This window comes from Lutra lutra, chromosome 6 (assembly GCF_902655055.1).
Source record: "Lutra lutra chromosome 6, mLutLut1.2, whole genome shotgun sequence".
Taxonomy (NCBI): domain Eukaryota; kingdom Metazoa; phylum Chordata; class Mammalia; order Carnivora; family Mustelidae; genus Lutra; species Lutra lutra.
In genome coordinates, this window is record NC_062283.1 from 71,625,237 (window position 1) to 71,643,817 (window position 18,581).

Consider the following 18,581-nt stretch of genomic DNA (forward strand, 5'->3'; position numbering starts at 1 on the left):
CAAGGGCATCCCTGGGAATTGGGCATCAAAGTAACTGGTTACTGAACATGGTTCTACTGTGCAGTCAGCTTATCAGCTCCATCACTAAAATCTTCAAATATCTCCCAAACTGATGCTATTCATATGATCTACTGAGAACTTCCTTTCCAAAGTGATATAAACTTGGGCATTCACACATGCTGAGCATTTTATTTATGTAGTGATAAAAGGAAACCAAGAGATTAAAATTATCATAAATATTCAGCATTCAAACCACAAGATCACTAGCCCTCTTAAATCCTCCTAGATAGGACTATGTCTATGTAACTCTGGTCTGGGGGGCACCCACCAGTGTTTTAAAGATTTGACTTTCTTTCTTCCTGACACAGCCACTACTTGTGTCACCATCTGCCCCTTTCTCAAAGGGGCTAAGAGGACAGAAAATAGAGCTTAGTCCGATTGAGAACTTCATTCCACAATATGGTTAAAAATTAATGTAGCATAACTTGAAACCAGTAAAGGCTGCTGCCCAAATACATACACACGCACTACTACTACTGAGACAAACGATGCAAAATCTCAAAGACCTCAAGTCCAACATTTCAAAAAGTCTTCAAATTATGGTCCTCTTGCTTATCGTCCCAATAGGCAGAAAACTGACAAGTGGTTAAGGAGTGACAATATCCAAACCATATGCCATTATATAGTGTAAGCTCTAACTCTCTGCTATACTTATAATAAAAAAGCCTCTCTTATTACCATATATTACCACAAATCTAACAAATCTAATAATTCTAACAAATCTAATAATGCCTTTTTAAAATGCTGCCAGAAACTGTCTCTGCTAATCTGAGGATTCTATATTTGTGTTCAAATGGCAGCAAGAGCTCTTTCCTAGTAACTTATATTAGGTTACTATCTTATTTTTTTATTTTCTTAAAAGTCTGTGGCTAATCACTGAAAAAGCTGTAAATGTGGTTAATTTTTCTCCCATTCCCATAATGTATACATTTTAGCAGACTGTGTTTTCCCAAAATGGTCACTATATTTCCCATCCCACAGGCTCTTCTGCAATATGACCTTTCCAATACCCCAATAAGGAGTCCAATTCTCTCGACTCTAGGCTGGCTTTAATGATTCACTTTTAACCAACAGAATATGGTAAAAGTGATAATGAATGATTTCCGAGCCCAGATCAGTAGAAGCCTTGCAGCTTCTTTCTCAGACTCTCGAAGACTCAGTCTCCAGATGCTGCCATGCTATGAAAAACTAAAGCTGCATGGAGTGGGCGTGTAGGTCCTCTAGCCGACTGCCCCAGCTGAGCCCAGTCTTCAAGTCACCAGAGGAAGAAAGAAGTCATCTTGCAAGAAGAATCTGCAACCCTGTTGTTTCAATTCCCCGCGGAGCAAATCACACCCATCCATTCCAGTCTTCCCACCTGAAAACCCAGATATCATGGAGCAGACAAACCAGCCCCTCTGTCTCTGAATTTTTGGCCAAAGAACTTGTGAGAATAAACTGGTGGTTGTTTTTGCAAGATTTTTGGGTGGTGTAAAAGGCAGCAATAAAAAACCAGAGCAGCAATAGCTAATTGGAATGTGTATGATGGGTAACATGCCCATCCCTTCATTTTAGTGACTACATTTCACATTTTTCTTCCCCCTCACTTTACTGAACACTTTCATTTTCAAAAAAAAAATTTATTTGCCAATTTTGTTAGTTTATCCATTTATTTTGACAGTTGAACTTTAGAAACCATCATATCCAATAAAATCATTTCCCCAGGTTTGATTTCAAGCTTATTTGTTTTAAAAGCTTGCTTCTAACATTCTCTCCATTTATTGGAATTATTTCAGCCTTTTTCACCCTTTTATTGCAATCTATGTTTGAATTAGGTCGTGACTAAAGACATAATTACTTGAAGCAAGATGTTGTGCACCCAACTATAACCTATGATAAGTAAACATTCTATCAGGCAGGCATAAGAATTATTCACCACTTACCATAAATAAAGTGCTATACCAGCACTTCACATTTAATCATTATAAATGCTTTATTATTGAGTTAGCCATATTGAATTCTATATATCTACTCTTGTCCACAAGTCGTATTTTGTGAGAAAAAGCTCATTTTCCTGTTTAATGAAAAGGCTATTCTTGTTTAATATATAATCTTAATACAAACTCTTTAAACCATTGCATTTTTATAAATACAGTCAACTTTATAACTTGCTATTATATTTAATGGGGACAAATTGGTCCCTCACAATCATAGCATAAAAAAATCAAGGTCTTTGTTTTCCTGAGAGAATTTCATTTTCTTTATGAATCTTTATAACTACTTGGCAAAGAAAAACTTAGTCCTGTTGTTTCTGTTTAGTCACTTCTAATTAAAGTTTAGACCTTTCAGAAGATATTCCATTAAAACCAAGTATTATTATCATCCCAGTTACATTCCACCCCTGGAACTCACTCAGTTCCAAGCATCCCCACTAGGGTCCCTTCTGCTTTCACCCTGCTCAGCTGGGCCCTTCTAGAGGTGTCTACAAGGACATGATGCTCTCTTACTGATATGTGCTAGGTTGAACAAGCTGCACATCTGGCCAATATTATCCTCTTGCTGGTCTTGAAAGTGTAGTGGAAAAACACTGGGCACGACAGTGGCTGCCGTGATAGTGCAAACAGTCTAGAACAGATAAAGAATGAAGAAAGAATGGGTTCATGAATAGGAAGAAAAAGAACCAGGGGGGCTGGAGAATGGGTAAAATGTGTATGTGCTGCCAAAGCGAGCACAGAGAATGGGTAAAATGTGAAAAGGAAGGGAGAGATGAAAGGTTAAGAAGTTCATTAATTTAATCAACAAATATTTATAATATCTTTCATATGGTTATTCTGGAGTTTAAGATTTAGAGGAAAATGTGTACAAGTAGCTTGAGTAAAGGAAAAGATCACAGAATTTGCAAAGGTCAAAAACTGTGAGACTAGAGTGTTAGGTAGGCCACCCGTAGACAGCGACTCTCTGCTGAGCATGGGAAGCAACAAAGAGAGAGGTGCAGGAGGAAGACATGGTTGGCCTAAATCTCAAGAACTGTACTTACAGAAGAGTCCAGGAGCAATGGTTCATAAGTTGCAATAAGAGCTAGAAGAAAGATGTCTCTAAGACCTCTGACAGATGCAATGTGTGAAAATGAGTAGTGGTCACCTGCAAAGACAGCATAAAAAGCAGCATCCTGGGGAGAGAGCCAGGTTTTCAAATGACAATAAGCAGATAGAGTACCTGATGAAGAGATGTGGCTGCAGAGGACTCTGTTCAGCAGGGAGCAAGAGCTGTAGAGAGCAAGTATAAAAAAACTCCAAGCACACAGGGGAAGGAAGGAAACCTGAGGATAAGCTAGATGACCCAGGGCCCAGAGTTTGCAGCCAGGGCCCAGGGACAGAGGGATGAGGTAAGACAGATAGACAGAATGAGCTGAATTGAAGCTTCCAGATGTACTCTCATCTTATCATTCTGAACTTAGCAGGCTATGGATTTTATACAGAAGCCCAAGTATGTTAGTGACAGGTGACCAAGGTTAGCCTTACTCACAACTATATAACTGTGAGAAAGTCACTTTAAACCTCTCTAAACCTTAGAGTTTTTTTTTCTTCTGTAAAGTGAACAGTATCTAGTTTGTGAAGTTATGACAGTGAAACAACATAATGTATGTAAAGTGCTTAATACAGTGTCTGACACACAGTACTGCGCAATACACTTTTTGGTTTAATTGCTTTTGCTTATTGATATGGTCCTTCCAAGGAACTGTAACCAGGTATGCAGGAGACAAGCCTGCTGTAAACCCTCAGCCTCTGGGCGTTATCTACATTCACACCAGTGGTCCTCTCAATTCCTCTCTCCCATCTTGTGGCAGAAACAGCTGTACTCAGTAGAGGAAATGAAGAGACTCAGGAGGCTCTTAGTGATCTGGCCAGAGTTTCATTCAGGTAACATGAAACATTAAGAGCATTGCCAAATATTGCTTGGGCATACTCTGGTATTCTCAGGTATGTTCTGTCTTGTACATCTGTTAAATTGCAAAGTCCTGAAGGATGAGCTCCAGGACTTATTTATGTTCCCCCAACCCATACTCTAGCATTTATTAGACACTCAAAATGGCTACTGGATGACTATCCATATAGGAATAAAGTAAAAGGAGCAAAGTTCCATACCTCAAACATGTTAATTCCAGAGGCTATATTTGGCACAATACTACTTCTTTTGTTAAATAAATTCTAGACTAGTTTTTTAAAAGATGTTTAGATTTTATAAAATGTGACTTTCATATTTTAGTATCAACCAACAAAAAAGTAAAACCTAAAAATATACCCATATTTCTAATAAATAGAATATTGGTATTTTTATTCATGCTATTACTTTAAGGAAGACAAACTATGCAGAAATTTTCTATAAACATTAATAATCAAGTTAGAAAAGAGCATTTAATCAAATAATTCACAAATACATTTTTCTTTAAAAATTCTAAAACATATTAATCAGTTAGAAAAGACGGTTTGATCAAATAATTCACAAATATACCATGTTTTTCTTAGGATTTTGCTTCTTTTTTTAAAAAATATTTTATTTATTTTTGAGAGAGAGAGAGATTACAAGTAGGCAGAGCGGCAGGCAGAGGGAGAAGCAGACTCCCCACTGAGCAGGGAGACTGATGCGGGACTTGATCCCAGGACACTGGGATCATGACCTGAGCCTAAGGCAAATGTTTAACCAACTGAGCCACCCAGGTACCCTGTGGTTTCTTGTTTAATACAAATTGAAGACTTAGAACTTTCTAGCTGCTAAGTAAAAAAACAAACAAACAAAAAAAAACCACTTAAGCAAAATAAGATTCTGCATTCTTATATTCCACCTTATTTAGCCACAGGACTGCAGAGCGGCTGCAAGCTAAATTCTGGTACCCATCTTCATCCCCTGGTTCCTCCTCCACTGCCGTCCTCCACCCCCTTCTTATTATACTCTTTGCAATCTCTGAGCCAATATTTAAATACTAGATCAAACACCCACCACCCTCCCACACACATAAAACTCCTTACATCCTCAGACTCTCATTTTTGCCCCTCTCAGCCAAAGCCGTGGATTCTCTTCCACCAAAAGCAACACTCTATGTTTTGCACCTAACTCATTATGGGATCTCGAAGTGATTTGTGCATACACCTAGCTACCCAATGTTGCCTTCTAAAAGGCACAACATGGCACAGTTAAACAACTTGTTCTTTTATTTAGCTTTCTCACTCCACCTGCCTCATGATAGTAATACTTTTTTGGCTATTGGGCACTCATTGCAAACAGACTATCTGAGGTATGAGACGCTGACCTGGAACCCACACCTGCCCTGGCTATGATGGGGCAGTCTCACCTCACCCTACACCAGGCCCCTGGCACTATGGACCCAAAGCAAGCTGCTAAGGGCAGGGCCCCACCCACTGAAGTAGCTGCATCTTAAGCTCCACAAGTACAACTCCCCAGGCTTGCCCAACTCCCACACAGATCCAGGCCTGCAGGAGAAGAGGTGGGGGGAAGGCAGGCCCCTGACAAACACTGCAGCCTCTGAGAAAAGGCACTTCCTGCCTGCCCATCCCAGGAATAGCCCAGCAGGCAGTGTGGGGAGAGGGCAGCTGGCTGCCAGCCAGAGGCCAGTGGGGCAGGGATGGGGCAAGCCAGGCTTGGAGGAGGGGGTGGTGTCACTGCTGTTCCAGGCAGTCCTTGGTCACCCCCTGGGCACCACCTCTGCCAGCACATTCTGCAGGTTGTCGGGGTCAGTGTAGCTGTGGCCTGTCATACTGCCTACATTCAGTGTAGATCTAGGCATTGGGATTCACAAATTTCCCTCCCGTCATTACTTTGGAGATTTCAAAAATGCATGTAGACTCCAAAGGACCACATTTACAGTTCTTAGGGATTCTAACAACTATCACTCTCCTATAAACATTCTCAAGACTGTATCCTGCATCTCATTTTAACTTACTCCACCTCAGAAAGAGCCCCCTCTCATGTTATAACACCTTGATGTAAACCTTCAACCTCTTGGCATTACCTACATTCACACCAATCGTCCCCTCAATTCCTAGAGTTTCCTTCATCTGTCAGTTCCGTCCTAACCTCACTTCCTTCCCCTTGCAGCCCAAGGGTAGATTAACCCTCCTATTGAAGTTCTACTGCTATCCCCAACAGACAAAACCCAGACTCTGGAATAATACTTTAATAACTGCCCTCCTCTTTCCTACATTTGGTGAACAATAATCCTTTCCACAGGACTTTTCAGAAAACTGTGAAGCATTTAAATTAATATCATATACCACATCTAATTTCCTCTTGGGACAACAACACATCTCTCTGGATCTTTTCTCTGAAAAGATCTGGTCCATGATTTCTCTTCTTTCTCCTAGCAACTATACTAAATAATTTCCACTCTTTTGAGGCCACAGCCACTTTTTATTTTAATTATCACCTATATGCTAATGACTTTTACATTTTTATTCCTACTATTCTCTACTTTTGGCTTAAAATGAATATCCAAATGTTTGCTATTTCTACCTGGATATACACAGTCATCCTCAAACTCTGAACTAATTCTCTCTCTCCCATTAATTCTACTTCTCTTTAGGGATAACCAGCCTCTAAAATGGCCTACACTGATTTTTGTCTCCCAACAAAGAAATCTTTGTGTAGTCACTAGCTCCAGTATACCATGGTTAGTTTGTGTAACCAACAGAATATGGCAACAGATAATGTCACTCTATATGATTATGAAAAGACCACAGCTTCCATTTTGGTCTTTTTCTTCCCCAATCCCCTCAGATGACTTGCTGTAGAGAGGTCCACATGGTGAAAGACTAAAGTCTCTTGCTAACAGTCATAGGAGTTAACTTAAAAAAAAAAAAAAAAAAAAAAAAAGGAGCATCTCGCCTTAGTCAAATCTTCAGCTTGACTGGAACCTCATGAAAAACCCTGAGCCAGAACCACAAGCTAAGTGACACCTACATTCCTGAACTTCAGAAACTGTGAGATAATAAATGTTTATTGTACTAACCTGCTAAATTTGGGAGTACCTTGTTACACAGAAATGGATGTTCTTCTTATATTCCTATCTCGGTTGACATTAATATCCATCTAGTCACTAATTCATTAATGTTCATTCATGAGTACCTACAGTGTAACAAAAGACCTGTTATCCTCAATCTTCCACTACAACAGACTGTCACAAATTCCTGATAAGCTTACTTCCCATATGTTTCTTAAATCTGCCCCTCAAAATTTTCCAAATCTCAGGTGCCTGGATGGCTCAGTTAGTTGAGCCACTGCCTTCAGCTCAGGTCATGATCCTAGAGTCCCAGGATCAAGTCCCATATCGGGCTCCCTGCTTAGCAGAGGGGTCTACTTCTCCCTCTGACCTTCCCCCTCTCATGCCTGCTCTCTCTCATTCTCTGTCTCTAATAAATAAATAAAATATTTAAAAAAAAATTCCCAAATCTCTCTTCTCTCTCCTACTATAGTCCTAATCCAGGCCCTCATAATCTCTCATCAATACTGTATTCCAATACCCTCCCATTAGTTTCCTTGATTCCTACCTGTCCCTGCCATGAGTTAGCTATTTAAGACATAGAGAAGCAGCTTATACATAAGAGTTAAGGTGAAAGGACAGGAAAAAGTTCTCACAAAGAATGAATGACCTCAGTATCTCTGTAGACAAGTAACAGAAGCTTGATAGTCTTGACAGTTTTAGTAAAACAGAAAGCAGCTTATTTACATGATGTGTACAAAAGGAAGCAACGAGTTTCCTCCTGCTGCTATAATAATATGTCACAAAGCTAGCAGTGTAAGGCAACACAGATTTATTAATCATACAATTCTGGAGGTCTCAAATGAGATTACAATCTGGAGGATCTTGGCAAGGATTCAATTCCTTGCCTTTTCTAGTTCCTAGAGGCCACCTACATTCCTTAGCTCATGCCCACATTCCATCTTCAAAGTCAGTAATGGCTAGTGAAGTCCTTCTCACATCCCATCACTCTGGCACTGACTTACCTCCTTTCCACCCCCTTTCACTCAGGAGGATTCTTGTGATTACACTGGCCCTATCCAAATAATCAAGGATAATCTCTCCATCTCAAGATCCTTCATTTAGTCACATCTTCAAATGTAAGGTAACATATTCAAAGACTCCAGGGATTGGGATGTAGACACATTTGGGCGTAAAGAAGCGAGGGGTGGCATAATTCTGCCATAGTCTAGTCCCATAATCTTCTCTGGCTATGCTTCACAATCCAGAAACAGACAAAATAAATAGCAAGAGAGACTCAGGATTGAAATTTAAGATACGCGGGGTCCTAAAGAGAGCAATATCAAAGTGACAGGTGTGGCTTCAGATCAAAGTCTTTTTCTAGGCCAGTTAACCTTGCTAACTCCTTCAAGACCATAGAGTGCTCTTATCCAGGCTCCTTTTCACCAGCATTTTCTGATAATCACTGTGGGGGGGGAGAGCTAAGAAGATACCAAAAGATATGAACATTCTCTACTATTAAAACTGAAAGTATACATTCTTCTCGGTCATTTAAAAAAGGTATAGGTCGTTCCTTTCCAGCTCCGGCCCCGGACGTAGCAGCCGCCGAGATGTTGATGCCCAAGAAGAACCGAATTGCCATTTATGAACTCCTTTTCAAGGAGGGAGTGATGGTGGCCAAGAAGGATGTCCACATGCCCAAACACCCTGAGTTGGCAGACAAGAACGTGCCCAATCTTCACGTCATGAAGGCCATGCAGTCTCTCAAATCACGAGGCTACGTAAAGGAACAGTTTGCCTGGAGACATTTCTACTGGTACCTTACCAACGAGGGTATCCAGTATCTGCGTGATTACCTCCACCTGCCCCCTGAGATTGTGCCTGCCACTCTGCGCCGCAGCCGCCCTGAGACTGGCAGACCACGGCCCAAAGGTCTGGAGGGAGAGCGACCTGCAAGACTCACACGAGGGGAAGCTGACAGAGACACCTACAGACGAAGCACTGGGCCCCCTGGTGCCGACAAGAAAGCTGAGGCCGGGGCTGGGTCAGCAACTGAGTTCCAGTTCAGAGGCGGATTTGGTCGTGGACGTGGTCAGCCACCTCAGTAAAGTTGGAGATTGTTTTGTGTTGAATAAATTTGTAGCCAGAAAAAAAAAAAAAAAAGGTATAGGTCAAGTCTACTTATCTGCCAAAATATCCTCTATTTAAATATCTTAAGTTTTCTGTATGTTGCATAAAGTCACTTCAGAGACTTCCAACCAAGTGTGCTGAACTCCAGAGAGTATAAGATTCCTAGTTATCTTTAGATACGTAGACAAAGACTTTTAACAAAAACAACTCCCACACTGACAGTTTGTGTTGGGAAGGAACCGCAAACATATTTTAAGCAAATGATGAATATAAAAAAATAAGGCTTTATTTTAATTAAGTCAACATTGTATTTCCAAAGGTTTCACTCCATGCTGTGGAATAATTTATATATTTTATTCCTTCTGACCTAGGGCAATGTGGTAGATTCAAGTTCAGATTATGAAGATCACAGTTTATACACAAGGAGAGAATCATGTAATTCTGTCCCATGTTTATGACTGTAGGGCATCTGCTTGGTGAACGGCAACTCACACAAAAGGTGAGTATTCCTGCCCCCACTATCCCTTCCACCCCTTTCATCTGTGGGTGCTTAGTGAGATAATAAGAGTCAAAGTCACAATCATGTGAGGGTGTTCAGGGTATTAATAAGAGTCATAGTCACAGAGGCTCATAACAACAGCTCAAAAACCAAAGCAGGGGCTAAGTAAACAACAGATGCAAAGTTCTGTATCCATTTTTAGATACAGTAGATCCTCACTATTGTGGATTCCATATTTCCAAGTTTGCCTACTTGCTAAAATTTATATGTAACCTCACAATCTAACACAGCTTGTTAGATAAGCTTCATTCATGCATGAGCTATAATGCTGTTGCCTATGAGTTCACTTTTTTTTTTAAAGATTTTATTCATTTGACAGAGAGAGAGAGAGAGAGAGAGAGTGTGCGCGCACAAGAGCGCACACCAACACAAGCAGGGGGAGGGGCAGGCAGAGGGAAAAGGAGAGGCAGGCTCCCTGCAGAGCTGGGAACTTGAGGCAGGGCTCCATCCCAGGGCCCTGGAATCGTGACCTGGGCCAAAGGCAGATGCTTAACCAACTGAGCTACCCAGGTACACTCTATGAGTTTACTCTTAATGAATAGAAAATATGTATTAAGTAAGGTGCCATTAAACAGAAACACACATAAAACAAGGTTATGTATTTACTGGTTGCTGAAAATGTGACCAGAGGGTATCAGGAACATAACCCTGTATTTCTTCTAGAACATAACTTGATAGAATATAAACATCTTAATGAGAATCCCCTGTATTTTTTTTTAAAGATTTTATTTATTTATTTGACAGAAAGAGAGATCACAATTAGGCAGAGAGGCAGGCAGAGAGAGAGGGGAGGAAGCAGGCTCCCTGCGGAGCAGAGAGCCCCGACATGGGGCTCGATCCCAGAACCCTGGGACCATGACCTGAGCCGAAGGCAGAGGCTTTAACCCACTGAGCCACCCAGGCACCCCGAGAATCCCCTGTATTTTATTTGCTGTTAAACCTTTACTTCTGGTAGCTGTAGTCCCTAGTAATATAGAATATACCTCCATCAAAAGAGAAAATGCATATAAAAACATACTTATTTTATTTATTTATCTGAGAGAGAGAGAGAGAGAGAGAGACAGTGTGCATGAGCGAAGTGAGGAGCAGAAGAAGAGAAGGAAGGAAAGCAGACTCCTTGTTGAACACAGAGCCTGACATGGGGCTTGATCCCAGGACCCTGAGATCACGACCTGAGCTGAAACAAAAAGTCAGACACTCAACTGCCTGAGCCACCCAAGCATCCCGACATACTTGTTAAAGACTTACTTGTAAAAGGCTGAACCAACGAGAAGGGGTCTGGAAAATGGGTAGGAATTGACATTTACTGACCTCTTCTCCAACACAAATTACCTTATTTAATCTCTACAATACTTCCATGAGATTGGCTTTGTTATTCTCATTTTATAGATGAGAAGACTGAGGCTCTCACAGGTTAAAACTTATTAAAGGCTAAACACTAATAAGTGGTGAACCTGAAATTCAAACTGGGGTCTGTCTAACCCACTGAACCTATACCTCTGACATACATGATAGGCACTGCTGCCTCACTGGGCCATATAGCTCTGGGACTGTGGTTCTCTGGCCTGCCCAGGAGAGACCTACACCTAATACAGACACATTAACTCCTGGGTTTCAGAAGACTGAAATTTCCCTTACCTCCTTTATCCCCTGGACAAAAACATTACAGATTTGTAACCAGAGAACGTATCAATAGTTTTCTTTAAATTATTAAAAACCTTATTGAAGAAGACACTGGAAGGCACTAGCTTCTTTATCTAAGAAAATTAGATATATAAATTCTACCCAAAACAAACTAAACAGTTGTCCATAATTAAGCATTTAAAATCTGTCAGATTAATCTGTTGATTAAAATTTTCACCTGCTTTATTCTGATATTTTCTCAAAAGTCTACTGAAAAAATGAAAAACACATATAGCTCAGAAGTGGAATGATAAATTATTAGAATTAACTAACTAATAGTGCCTAACACAGCATCCTTCAAGGACTAGGCATTCAACAAGTTTTCCAACCCTATGGCTCCATATGCTCTATTTTAGTCATATTTAAGTATACCTACTTTTGTTACTCTGGGTAGACCATTATATCAAACACACATACATACATGTATGCATGCGTGTGTGCACATGCACGCACACACACACACACACACACACACACACACTCAACTTCCCTTCAAAATTACATGCACTTTGGGGGACCTGGGTGGCTCAGAGGGTTAAGCCTCTGCCTTCGGCTCAGGTCATAATCTCAGGGTCCTGGGATAGAGCCCCACATCAGGCTCTCTGCTCAGCAGGGAGCCTGCTTCCCTCTCTCTCTCTCTGCCCACCTCTCTGCCTACTTGTGATCTATGTTAAATAAATAAATAAAATCTTCAAAAAAAAAATTACATGCACTTTGTTTTTAAACTGTTTCACTAGGAAACATTGGAATAGGAATGGGATACTATTTAGGGTTTCAGTTATGAAATTCTGTTATGAAGTGTTTCAGAAGGAAGAGAATGAAAAGTGCAAATATCTGTGAGCACACAGACATTCAATAGAATAAACTAAATCTTCCCAACCAGAAAGTCAATATCTAGACTGTACATATTCAAACCTTGCATTTCGCTTTATAAGAGAGGGCAAATAAAATACGTAAATGAATTTATTCAGAAGTAAAATTTCAGCTTTTGCCATAGGATTAGTCCAGGTTTGGCTAATCTTCAATGCATATACTGATGACCCTAACAACAACCCAGAGATAACAAAGGACTCCATGTAACTTATGAGTGAAATGGTTTAATGTAAGTTTATTATTTTGGAAAGTGGAAAATTAAATTACTTATGGTAACTTCTAGTCAACTAAAATAACTCATTCTCCAATAATATTAGAGTTTATCCTAATATTTTACTAAAATTATCAATTTTAGAGATGACTTAAATATTAGCAATGTACTTTGTAAACCAAATTTTCATTTTCAAACCCTTTAAACCTCAAAATAGAAATGGTACATATAAATTAGGAAACACAGACTCATAATTTTTAAAAGTCATTAAAAATACTATCTCCTTTATAAATAAATTAAGTGGCACATTAGGACCTGAGTCTAAGATGTCCAAATCCCAAGTATTCTGGTTAGTCATGAAGTTTTTTGCTTTTCCATCTCCTATAGGTCCTTTGGTAGTTTTAACCTCCTGTTCCATCTCAAGATGAAAGTAAATGATGTAGGATGAAAAATTTACATATTCAACTTTGCTAATTTTGTACATTTTGTCAAAGCTTTAGTAAGAAAGATGTAATCAATAATGAAGTCTGAGAGCCACAGATGACAGTACTCACCATTGTAGTTTAATAGAAAGCTAAGAATAAAAATTTATCTTCTAAAATATTGGTTTTGGGGGCACCTGGGTGGCTCAGTGGGTTAAGCCTCTGCCTTCGGCTCCGGTCATGATCTCAGGGTCCTGGGATCAAGCCCCGCATCAGGCTCTCTGCTCAGCGGTAAGCCTGCTTCCCCCTCTCTCTGACTGCCTCTCTGCTTACTTGTGATCGATCTCTCTCTGTGTCAAATAAATAAATAAATAAATAAATAAATAAATAAATTGGTTTTGATCTCAAATGTTAAGTATACCAAAATACTGACTATAACTGGCAATCCCCAACCTGCAAAAACTGGTGTTCCCCAAATTCACTTTAATATACTAATTAATTAGCAGCCAGAGGCTATTTTCCAATAATACTTAAAGAACTGTTAAGCTCCCAGGTCAATCTAAAGAAACCTTTGTGGCTCAGGTCACACTTGCAATACAAAATAAAATTTGATAGTAATATTTCCCCCACATCAAACTACTATATATAACACTGTTTTTATTTACAAAAAAAAAAAAATTCTGAATTCAGTTAGCAATTGTCTCCCACCTTTCCTCAGGTGTTTTTCTCCAAAAAGGACTAGGGAGTAACAATTCTGATGGACTTACTTTTAATGTCCTTCTCACTCATAAGTGGTCTACAAAATAGAAACTTCCTATAGTGAAAAAACAAGTAAGCCTTTAACAAATATCCATTATTCCCATCAGCTCTATTTCATTATGTAATATCCAAATTTATTTGAATGCTCAAAGATTAGAAAATTTCTTTATCTCCTAAGATAAACTGAAAAGACAGAGTATCATTTTTTAACTCCTTCTCCCTTCCCCACCCCAATTACTTCCTACTGTCATTGAGAATTAAAGCGAACAGATTGCAGGGCGCCTGGGTGACTCAGTCGGTTCAGCAGCGGACTTGATTTCAGCTCAGGTCCTGATCCTGGGGTCTGGGGAGGGTCCTGGGATGGAGCCCCACCTCAGGCTCCTGGCTCAGCCGGGAGTTGCTTGAAGATTCTCTCTCCAGCTCTGTCCCTCCCCATGCACACATGCTCTCTGTTTCTCTCTCAAATAAATGAATATATCTTAAAAAAAAATTACCAGATTGCTTCACTCACATTTTGCTGAACCTTCATCTTTCATACCACTTTTTAAGAGCTTGGCAATTAGATCGAAAAGGATTTTCATAAGCAAAAAAACACAAAGACAGGGATGGAAGGAGAAAAACAGGAAAACCTCCAACTTCCTGCCTTTGGGAAGGAGACCTAAGCAATAATTCAATCAAGAAATCAAGAGTCAAAGGAAAAACATTTAAAATAACCACCCAGTAGTAACTCTGACACCAAGCATAACAGTCTCCAAATCAAAGTAATTAAAACATTTTTTAAATCTGCAATGACTAAAGCTGTTAATAAAAACATAAAAATATTATGACATTCATCTGAGAACACATAAAAATAGCAGTTACAAATTTACCAAAGCCACAGTTACATACTGTGCAACCTATAAATCCAGAGGTTGTTTTCAGTGTATGGGAGGGGTGGCTCATGGGTTCACTGTCACCAGAAGTCTGTGATTCAGATGGTCAACAAAACATGGTTCCAGTGTGAGAAAAACACCACCAACTCTATGGCTTCTTAGGAAATGAATGAGTAGTATTAGAAAGAAGGCAGACACAGGGAAAAGAGACCTGCTAGCACAACCGCCCTTCTCTTAGACCAATCCAGAGACCTGGGTTCATGTTCCGGTTCTGCCAGTGACAAGATGTGCAATCTTCAAATGACTCTGGGCCCTCAATTTCCACACCTATAAAATGAGAGCGTCAGGCTGGTCAGAATCTGTGGTTTCTTCCAGCTTTAAACCTTTTCTAAAGGCAGTCCCTTTATAAACATTTGGACAATTGATAAAATGTATATTAAGTTTTTGTGCCCAATGGTAAAATACAAGAAATTAATTCAAACCACTCAACTACAACTAAGAGATTACATCCAAGCTACTACATAAGAGAACGGCAAAGCTGCAATGAAACAAAGGAGGGGGGAAAAAGACGCCACATTCAGTACGTGCTAAACCAAAACAACCCACGTCACAACCAAAACTAAATAGTATTATAAAACAGTATCTAGGTAATTCAAACTAGTGAAAAATGGGTTGTATTTAATGTACAGAAAATACAACTGTTTGAAAATTTCACTAGTATATTAACATAGTCTGGTTTGGGATACAGTAAAGCAGTAAGTATTAAATGATTGATCATAACACTATTTTTTTTTTTTTTTGCTAAGAATCTAGTATCCATCACCTACCTTTGCAATGACAAATAATATTTATATTTTAGACAGGGTACTTTATATTTTTATTTTTGCATCAAAAATATATTATGAATATAGGATTTGAAGCAATGTAAGAGGAAACCAATAAACATTTAAATACTTAAAAGTAATCTAATCAGCTGAAATGATCTAACATTAACCCAGAAGAATAGCAGATATAGTCCCCAGAACTATTTACTAACTCTACTATATAACAAAATTACTTGGTACAGCATCATTACCATCACCACCACTGTCATTACCTTCAGCATTTATTTATTAACTTTTATACTATGTGTAGGTAATTCATACTAAAGTTACATGAAAATCAGTCTCCACAGCTGAGGAAATTACATTCAAATTACAGAAACAAGATACATTTACAAACATTTCACAAATCCGTATTACTAAGTACCAACAAGAAGTACAGACAATAAATGTTATAGTAATTCAGAGTAAGGCAAGCCTAACGGGGCCTGGGTTGGTCAGGGCAGCTTTGGGGCCGGGATGGGGTGGGGCAACTAAAAGAAGACTTTTAAGAAGGACTTGATGCTGAGGACAGGGAACGGAAAGAAACTACTCCTGCTCTTTGGAACCATATACCCTACCTTATACTAGTTATGTCAGTTAGTGATACCTAGACTGAACAATATTGAAAGCACAATCAACTAAGGTGGCACTGGATAAGCAGCTAACATAACAAGATATTAAAAGAGAAGTTTCTATTGAGAACCAACGACAACTGACAACTCAAACAGGTGGCAGAATATTCTCAAAATTTCCAAAAAAGAAAGAAAGAAAGAAAAGAAAAAAAAAGTCAGTCTAAAAAGAGGGATCTTGAGATATGCTAACTTCTACACCCAATATTAGTGAGAAAAGCCTCAAAGAGATTACAGAGCAGGGTTTTGGAGAAGGTTTCCTTGGGGAGAGCTATAGGAACGAGTGCCCTTGCCTTCAAGAGAAAGGATGATTGTCACTCACCTAAAGCCTAGAGGAAAAGGCTTTGATGGGAGCACCTGAAGATCTCGATATGTGTTTCAAGCACTTAGAAGAGCATACTGAAGTAGCACCTGATTCATCCTTGGAAAATCAAAAGGATCAGAAACTGGATGAAGAGGTACGTGAGAGTAAATGAGAGATGCTGAATTGGGACCACTAGCAGAGTCTGTCTGGACATAGAATGAATGTTCCCTAAGGACCAAGATGGGCCTTTTGGGGAAAAACAAAACAAAACAGAGTAAGCTGGGGTAGGGTCACCGGGTCTATCCAAGAAGGCTACCTGAAGCTTGAACAGGCCTCCGCAAAATAAACATGAAGGTCCTGCCAGATCTAAGAGGCGGAGGAAGGAGCATGCCACCAGCCAGAATATAGATGCATTCTCACTGTCAAGCAACCTGAGGTGAGGAATCCTGAGCAATGGAGGTAGGTCGTGGAAGAAGCAGGAGTGAAAGAATGAGTTTTAAATGTGTGCAAAGTCTACAACAGCACTAAAGCCAGATTACCATGCACTATTCAAATAAAGTTTACTGCTAGTCCTTCCTCTCTTCCCTTTTTCCTTTTCCAGTGGGGGAGGGGAGGGTGTTAAACTAGGACTGGAAAGACAAAGCAAGAAGAGTAGAAAAGCCTACTCAGAAGACAAAAGTTAGTGATGCCCCCCTTCCCTGATTATTGGCTGGGAATGGGCATGGGGGAGAAGCTCCATACTTAATTTTAAGTTTGGTTTGGAGTTTTTATTTGTTGGCACTGGACATTTTTATTTTTTTTTTAAGATTTTTTATTTTTAAGTAATCTCTGCACCCAACATGGGGCTCAAACTCACAACCCCAAGATCAAGAGTCACATGCTCTTCTAACAGAGCCAGCCAGGCGTCCCAGCACTGAAAATTTTCAATAATCAAATTGAGACTTCTGCAATTTAGTTACTGAATTTGTATTATCTAAAAGCAACCAGAAAAGTCAAGTGTATATATGGGCAGAGGATGAGCCATCGTCGCAGGAGTAAACTGAAAGGGGCAGTGAGTAACACAAAAATAGCTGTTTTATAATTACTTTCCACAAGTCTTGCTTTTCACCCTAATGCACTAAGGAGGCAACACAGTGGAGAGTAGAGAAGTACACAAATGTGATCCTACTAAACATAACTCAACCCATCCAGCTTCTCTGCCTATCCTGAGATGGTTCAGCCATTAACAGTCCCAGAAATTTGCCATAACAGGACTCAAGGATCTAACAGTAATTCTTAAAATTTACTAAGAGTATCCTAAATATAACAGATTCAGTTTAAAAGGCAGAGACTGTCTTGCTCCCTACTGTATCTCTAACATTTAGCAAAGTGTCCCTTACATAAAAGGTGCTTTAAAAACTATTGTTCTCCTTTCTAGGAGATAGCTGCTATGTTAGGTTATAAGGAAATAGAATCTGAACAAATATGTCTGCAGCTGAGATGGCTTTTTAGTTAAACATCTATTGAATACATAGTTGTACGAAATTGTAATACAGATTACTTTCATCCTTATCTTTTCACAGCCAGCCAAGTATCAGGAAAATGCATGTATTTTCAATACTGTACTACAACAATGTGAGATACATGTGAAAATTTTACACTTTACTATTCAACTAGAACAATTATCGTATATATGTTTTTTAAGGGTTTCATAGAAAACTCTTAAGAGAAATACAATATAGCAATGCTATCAAATGCAGACTAGTTTAAAAAGACAGAAACATTTAAAAAACATACTATCCAATATTTTACTAATACTTCATTGGCACAGATTCTCTCTTTTCAGCGACAGCCTGAATTAAGAGCCTACTACCTTAGTTGTTGTATCATCACCCCTCTTTTAAAGATTAAGAAGCAGGGGCTCAGAATTTAGTGATTTGTTCAAGGTCCTATTACTAGTAAGCAGTAGAACAGGAGTTTTAACTCAAGACAGATTCCCAAGCCATGCTCACCATAATGCTGAAAATCTGAGTACTACTGGCTCATTACTAAAAGAAATAAAATCCTATTTTAACGATTATGTCTAATTTTGAAATATAAGCTAAGCTTCCAACCTAACTCTACTGACGTGAATTTATTAATAAACTCTTCATGAGTGAAAATTCTATATAGTAGATGCTGGTAGTTTCTAACAGTTGAAATATTACTGAGGATATCATTTTTATGATATAGTATTTACAAGAAGTACACATAACTGTAAAACT

The 18,581-nt window shown here is 39.2% G+C and overlaps 2 protein-coding genes across 10 annotated transcripts in view; one reads left to right on the forward strand and one right to left on the reverse strand.

Moving 5' to 3' along the window:
• FAM184A (family with sequence similarity 184 member A) overlaps nucleotides 1–18,581 on the reverse strand; it is a 115,931-nt gene that overhangs the window by 94,835 nt on the left and 2,515 nt on the right. The window lies entirely within an intron of this gene.
• LOC125102325 (40S ribosomal protein S10-like) lies at nucleotides 8,603–9,196 on the forward strand. The gene has a single exon (XM_047733413.1). It carries the CDS (start codon nucleotides 8,644–8,646, stop codon nucleotides 9,139–9,141), a length of 498 nt encoding a protein of 165 aa, XP_047589369.1. The 5' UTR covers nucleotides 8,603–8,643; the 3' UTR covers nucleotides 9,142–9,196.

What these genes read in the sequence shown, in the direction of transcription:
- LOC125102325 (XM_047733413.1), top strand. Translation starts at nt 8,644, where the DNA reads ATGTTGATGCCCAAGAAGAACCGAATTGCCATTTATGAACTCCTTTTC.